This window comes from Plecotus auritus, assembly GCF_963455305.1.
Source record: "Plecotus auritus genome assembly, chromosome: 6".
Classification (NCBI taxonomy): Eukaryota; Metazoa; Chordata; class Mammalia; order Chiroptera; family Vespertilionidae; genus Plecotus; species Plecotus auritus.
Genome location: NC_137773.1, coordinates 160,911,281 through 160,917,986, shown reverse-complemented (window position 1 = coordinate 160,917,986; position 6,706 = coordinate 160,911,281). Strand labels below are relative to the sequence as shown.

At 43.7% G+C, this 6,706-nt stretch overlaps 1 protein-coding gene across 1 annotated transcript; it reads right to left on the bottom strand.

The window, feature by feature from the left end:
* Window positions 1–2,905: 2,905 nt before the first annotated feature.
* OXSM (3-oxoacyl-ACP synthase, mitochondrial) lies at window positions 2,906–6,436 on the bottom strand. The gene is made up of 3 exons (XM_080671671.1): window positions 6,072–6,436; window positions 3,926–5,039; window positions 2,906–3,407 (listed from the first exon to the last, which is right to left on the bottom strand). Exons 2-3 carry the CDS (start codon window positions 4,906–4,908, stop codon window positions 3,005–3,007), a joined length of 1,386 nt encoding a protein of 461 aa, XP_080527797.1. The 5' UTR covers window positions 4,909–5,039; window positions 6,072–6,436; the 3' UTR covers window positions 2,906–3,004.
* Window positions 6,437–6,706: the final 270 nt, after the last annotated feature.

Sequence of the window (6,706 nt, the reverse complement as noted above, 5' to 3'; positions counted from 1 at the left end):
TCTTTCCACCAAATCACTCTGGAAAACAAGGAGATCTTCAGGTGGGTTTTTTGCCACCAGGACAACTTGAATAGGGTTTGTCTGGGTGTAATTAACCAATGAAACAATAAAGGAAATTCTCATGTGTTAGTTGCTAAAGTTAAGCCAGATTAAAATGGCAATACACATTTCAGTTACTTTGAGGTTATAAAATGTTATTAGCCAGTGTAAGGGGAGTGGAGAATGACTTATATTCTTCTGCACTGCCTTATTTAAAATGAGCATATATCACATACCATCTGATGGTAAATGAAAAATATACCATCAGTGTTTTTACCTATAAATTAATAGGTCCTTTCTTTAAGATAGTATGATGAATTTTTTAAATTACAAAAAGGTACGGTTAGTAAGCCTGGAAAGAGTACATTATTTATACTTAGAGAAGGATCATTTTGATTTTCAAGTTGGGGTTTGGTTATCAGACTTTATACATTCTAATATAATATGTCAGTACCTGCATAAACAAAACAAGTTACATCTTTATTCTTTTCAAACAAAAGGAGAGGTGCAAGGAGATGCATTCCTTCTCCCAACTCAGAAATGGGTTAGCTCTGCTCCTCCCCGGAGGATCTCCCTTGGTAGGTGTTATGCCCAGATTTCGTGATCCCCAACAACCACCAGGGAGCCAAGGCCGATGCAAAAGCAAAGATTCTTTATTCCAGCTAGCTCGAGCTCCCCGTCCACCACACTCGCCTACGCAGTGGCAGGAGGCAGAGAGAGAGCCCCAGGCCCTAAATGCGCTGATTTATAGGGGGCCTGGGAGAGGTAGGAGGGGTGAGGTAGTGTGGCCTCCGCTGATTGGTCGAGGTCAGGTTGCACATGGGGGCAGGCACGGCTTACTTTCCTCTTGCATTTCTATTGGCTAATTCAAAAGTGTGGGTTGGGCTCTTGGAGAGGTTCTAGGGCAGGAACCTGACTCCATGAGATGGAGGACATGGAACAAAGGGAACATGGAGTCGGTCTCTCCCGCCCTTTCAGTAGGGAGCCTCAATCCTTACCCTTGAGTAGCTGGTATGTTTAGGAGGTTAAGAGCCTGCTCTCTGGAATCAGAGGACACTCTTGAGTCTTTGTCTGCTACTGTTTGGCTGTGTAACTTTGGACTAGCTTTTTAACTTCATTAAATTTCAAATACCCTATCCATAAAATTGGATACCATTATTACTAAATTACAGTTGTTGTGAGAAATAAATGAAAAGATAATAAGAAATGTACTTGCAACAATGCCTAGAATGCAGGTACAATACAAACATTAAGGATTGTTATTATAATTACTATAGGCCCAGGGCATGAAATTCGTGCAAGGGGCTCGGCCCTCGCAGCCCTGGCTACCTCAGCCAGCCCTCACAGCCTCGGCCGGCCCTCGAAGGCCTGGCTTCTTCCGAAAGGTCATCCAGATGGTTGTTCTGCTGTTCGGTCTAATTAGCATATTAGCTCTTTATTATATAGATTATTATTCCAGTACTGAAATCCAGTTTTCCAATCTTACATGGCAAAATTTCTGGATACCCCACTGACACAGAAAATTAGCTAGCTAAACCTTTCAATGTGCTTCCTTGGAGTTAGAACAGTTTTCAAACTACAGCCCATTGGCCAAATCTGCTCCTCCCCTCCCTGCAAGCAAAATCCTGCCACACCCATTCATTTGCATAGGGCCTGTGGCTGCCTTTGCACTACCAGGGCAGAGCTGAGAAGTTGCAACTGAGACTTGAGACATTTATCCACCAACTCTCATCCTTCAGAAGCTGGTTGAGCCTCTAGGGAATTTGCACCCTTTCCCATCCCAACACTTCCAGCCAATGGAGATCTGTTGGCTTTAGAGAAAACCTCAAAGTGGAAAAGTAGAAGTACCACCAGCACTTGGGGTGAAATGTTGGAAGTAAACACAAAAATTTTCTTATAGCTGCAGGTAGAATAAGGTGGCGTGGCTTGTATCACCAAGTTCTGTTCTACTTCCTAAGAACCCTTACCTCCATTAATCACTAGGTACCGCCATCAATACAAAAAGAATAAGAAATGCCAAACCAATTTCACTTCATTCTTTCAGAATTTCAGTATAGATAATATGAAGGGAGCTAGATAGGTAAAGAGTAAATAGATCATTGCTAGCTGACTGCTATATTCAAAGAATGTTGATCAATCACACAAATTTCATCATGTATGTACTAGAGGCCCAGTGCACAAAATTCGTGCATTGGGGGGGGGGGGTCCCTCAGCCTGGCCTGCACCCTCTCCAATCAGGGACCCCTGGGGGGATAACCAGCAGTCGGACATCCCTCTCACAATCCGGGACCACTGGCTCCTAACTGCTCATCTGCCTGCCTGCCTGATCGCCCCCTAACTGCCCCCCTGCTGGCCTGGTCACTCCCCAACTACCCCCCTGCTGGCCTGGTCGCCCCCTAACTGTCCGGAAGGAAGTCAGGCGTCCAGAAGATGTCCAGTCACCTGGTCTAATTAGCATATTACCCTTTTATTAGTATTGATTCCTTTCCTATATATTACATGGAAATGGTGTGTCTGGAGTTGTAGTGTGCAGCAACCTTACCTAGCACAGAGCAGCTACTCACCAAATGTTTTGGAAAGAGACAAGAGCAAGGGAAATATCATGAAGAGTTGTTTGATCTAAAGTATTAGAAAAACTTAGATCAGTCCTTTGCACATGGGGATTGTTTTGCCCCTCAGGACACATTTGGCAATGTCTAGAGACATCTTTGGTTGTCACAACTGGGGAAGGGGCTGCTATTACAATCTAGTGGGTAGATTGTAATAGCATCCTACAATGTAAAGGACAACTCCCCTCTCCCCATCAAAGAATTATCCAGCCTCAAATATCAGTAGAGGCAAAACTGAGAAACCCTGACACAGATATAAAAGAATATGCATTTATAGAAACATAGTATTTCTCCACTTCATAAAGTTTGTTTATAACATTAAAAATCAATGTTTAATCACAAATGATTTGTCTGTCCTACATGCCAGCAATGCAAAGTGTTGCATTAGTACCACCAAAACCAAAGGAATTGGTGAGTCCAATACGTCTTTTCTCAGTTTTCCATTCTTGTGCCTTCAGTGGAACATAATTGAGATCAAATTCTGGTTCTGTACAATCCAGGTTTAAAGTAGGTGGTAGTTGTCGATAATAACAAGCCAGAGCAGTAAATGCTGCCTCAACCACCCCTGCAGCTCCCAGCAGATGTCCCGTGGCTCCCTTAGTTGAGGAAACGGCGAGGGCATGTGCATGGTCTCTGAAAAGATGTTTGATAGCTTTGTTTTCAGCAGCATCTCCTAGTGGTGTGGAAGTAGCATGTGCATTGACATAGGATATCTCTTCGGGCTGTACATTTGCATCCTTTACAGCAGCAACCATACATCTAGTAAAATAACCAAAGAAATTTATCAGGACTAAGTTTAATTTTAACATGCGATTCATTATCTATATGGCTTTAATGAAAGAAATATCCAAGTACACTGAATGAAAATAATCCTTTGTCTAATAACAGAACCCCATGTTAGATTACCATGTGAGTTAGCATGCCATCTGCTTGGGAATAATGAGTCACCCCCAGTACCTAGGACTGATTCATCACCAAGAGATAAACATATAAGCCTATCAATTATATAATCTCTAACAAAATATATTTCCATTTATCTGAAATTACTTTTTCCCTTGAGGAAAAAAACACATTGATTCCAATTTTTGTAAGGATTTTCAAATATTTTCAAATACTTGAAACATGTTAAAGCAAAAAACACTTTGTTTAATCTAAAATGAAACAACAGAGATACCATACACTAAGGCCAGACAGTACAATTTCCCCTCACTTAACACTCCAATAAAATGTCTTATTTGAATAAATATTTTGAATGAAAAGAAAAAAAAAGTCTTTACCTTAAGGCACCTTCTCCTTCAGAGTCGGGGGCAGTAATGTGACCAGCATCACCTGAGAGTCCATAGCCCAAAATTTCTGCATAGATCCGGGCTCCTCTTTGAACAGCATGTTCATGTTCTTCCAGCACCAGCACAGCTGCACCTTCTCCCATTACAAAACCATCTCTCTTTGGATGAAATGGTCGACATGCCAACTTAGGATCAGGGTTTGTGCTCAGAGCACGGGCTCTGGCAAACCCAGCAAGAGATAAAGGGCTAATGCAGGAATCTGTACCTCCAGCCACCATCACATCAGCATCACCATGGGCTATAAATCTAAAAGAGTCTCCCACAGCATGAGCTCCTGTGGTACAGGCTGTAGATACCGCATGATTGGGGCCCCTGAGTTTATATCGAATGCTGACCTGGCCTGCTGCCATGTTGACCAGAATCTTAGGGACAAAGAATGGGCTGACTTTATTGTAACCTTTTGTCTGAAACATCAAAGCAGTTTCAGAAACAACTTCAAGAGGAACCATTCCCATGCCAATTGCAACACCTGTAGCCACTTGATCAGCTTCTGACTGAGGATGCCAGCCAGAGTCTTTCATGGCTAACTCTGCAGCCCCAATGGCCATAATGGTGGGGGAAGACATGGACTTGATATCTGATTTGGACACAAAGTTTTGTTCATTGAACTGACCTTCATCACAACCTCTTGGCACAAAAGCAGCAACACTGCAAGGGATACTCTTATATTCCTCACCAACCAGTGAAATAATTCCACTCTCTCCTCGGATAAGACGGTCCCACACCAGTTGAGTTCCAACACCAAGAGGAGTCACTAAACCAATGCCTGTAATGACAACCCGCCTGTGCAATCTGGATGTTGGCATAGTTCCAAAAAACCTCCTTTTATTTCTTATTAATCGGTGGCATAATCCTGAATGTAGAAGGTGAGCGTCTGTAATTTTTACGATATTCTGCAAGCAGTTTGAAAACATGGTTGAGATTCAGATGATCAGAAACACACTCCCGTAACAGAGCAGAACACGCCCAGGAGGTACTATTGTTTCAATAGCTTAAAGGCCAAAGAAACAATATCCAAGATGTTCTTTCAGGTGCTTGGTGTGAGCTGTTAATGAGCACAGGGAAAATAATATTACATCATTTTATTTTTTAAGAAATTTTTGAATATATTTCTTTAAAATTTCAGAGAGGAAGGGAGAAGGAGAGAGAAACATCAATGATGAGAATCATTGATTGGGTGCCTCCTGCACGCCCCCTACTGGGGATCGAGCCCCCAACCCAGGCATGTGCCCTTGGCCGGAATGAACCTGGGACCCTGGGACCCTTCAGTCCACAGGCTGACGCTCTGAGCCAAGCCGGCTAGGGCTACATCATTTTAATTTATACCTATCACCAGATCACCTGTTTTTTTGGTTTGTTTTGTTTTGTTTTTTAATATATTTTATTGATATTTTACAGAAAGGAAGGGAGAGGGATAGAGAGCTAGAAACATCGATGAGAGAGAAACATCGATCAGCTGCCTCCTGCACACCTCCCACTGGGGATGTGCCCGCAACCAAGGTACATGCCCTTGACCGGAATGGAACCCGGGACCCTTCAGTCCGCAGGCCGACGCTCTATCCACTGAGCCAAACCGGTTTCGGCCAGACCACCTGTTTTGACTTAACTTTCTTTTTGGTCTGTAAGTATCCCCAGAGATTACAAGACAAAGAGGTGCAGTGATGATTCATTCAATCCTCCTAAGTAGAATCATACACTGAAAAATATAAAGGTACTCTGAGCCTGATATGGGCTGCAGGAAGCATACTTTTTTCAGGATTACCTAGCCTTATTCTAAATAGCATTTCTGGTGTCAGTGGCACTAAACACATTTCAGGGCCTATTCTTTGAGGTGGGAGTAAGTGGACTTTATTGATCTTCAAAACGTGGAGATAACCAGAGTTTCTGGGACTGCGAAGGCCATGGGCGGAGAGTAGAGGGGTGCAGCCAATCCTCCGCACCGCGTCCCAAGCATCACACACCCCCGAAGAAAGCAGGAGGGAGGAAAAGAAGTAATTAGACTCCCCTCTCACGATCTAATCCCGACCCGATTTGGTGGGGGACGGGAGAAATAACAGGAGAACCCAGCAGCCAATACCTTCCACTAGTCTCCTGACGACTCGTGCAGCCGACGTCCTGGGCGACAATGCGCGCGTGCGCACGCGCGTTCACGTAAAACCGCGCACGCGCGTTCACGTAAACCGGCGCACGCGCGTTCACGTAAGCCCGCGCATGCGCGTGAAGATGCATGCCTTTGTCCGAGTCCGCTCCTGCGGGTGTCCTTCCCCGCGTCACCTTGGCGGAGGTCAGACTGTGGGGGCGCCGGAGTCTGGTGTCCTTGCAGAATCTCCTCACCCGCAAGCTCAGGGATTCGAAGTAAATCTAGAACGCGCCTGCGTGATTCTGGCCGTCACAACGGGATTTTCTCTGTTATCTTTGTAATGATAATGCTCACATAATCCCCTGTTGGAGAAGAAACACCATCATACTCTACTGGAATCCCAGAAAAGAAGGAAATTACTGTAGCCTTAAAGGTATTAATGTGCCTCCCAGAGTTACTTATAATAGTAAAGTAAAACTAACCAAAATGCCCAGTACTAGGAAATTGGTTGTGTATTTTGTAGGTACATCTAAGTGCTGTGCAGCTATTTAAAATAATTTTATAAATGAATATTAATACGGAAAGATACTAAAACTATGTTAGGAGATACAAGTTACAAAAAAGTGTATACC

Coding starts and splice junctions, on each gene's coding strand:
- OXSM (XM_080671671.1), bottom strand. CDS start 4,908: ATGTTTTCAAACTGCTTGCAGAATATCGTAAAAATTACAGACGCTCAC. Junction 3,408..3,925: donor GAAGGAGAAGGTGCCTTAAG/GTAAAGACTTTT, acceptor TTATTTTACTAG/ATGTATGGTTGCTGCTGTAA.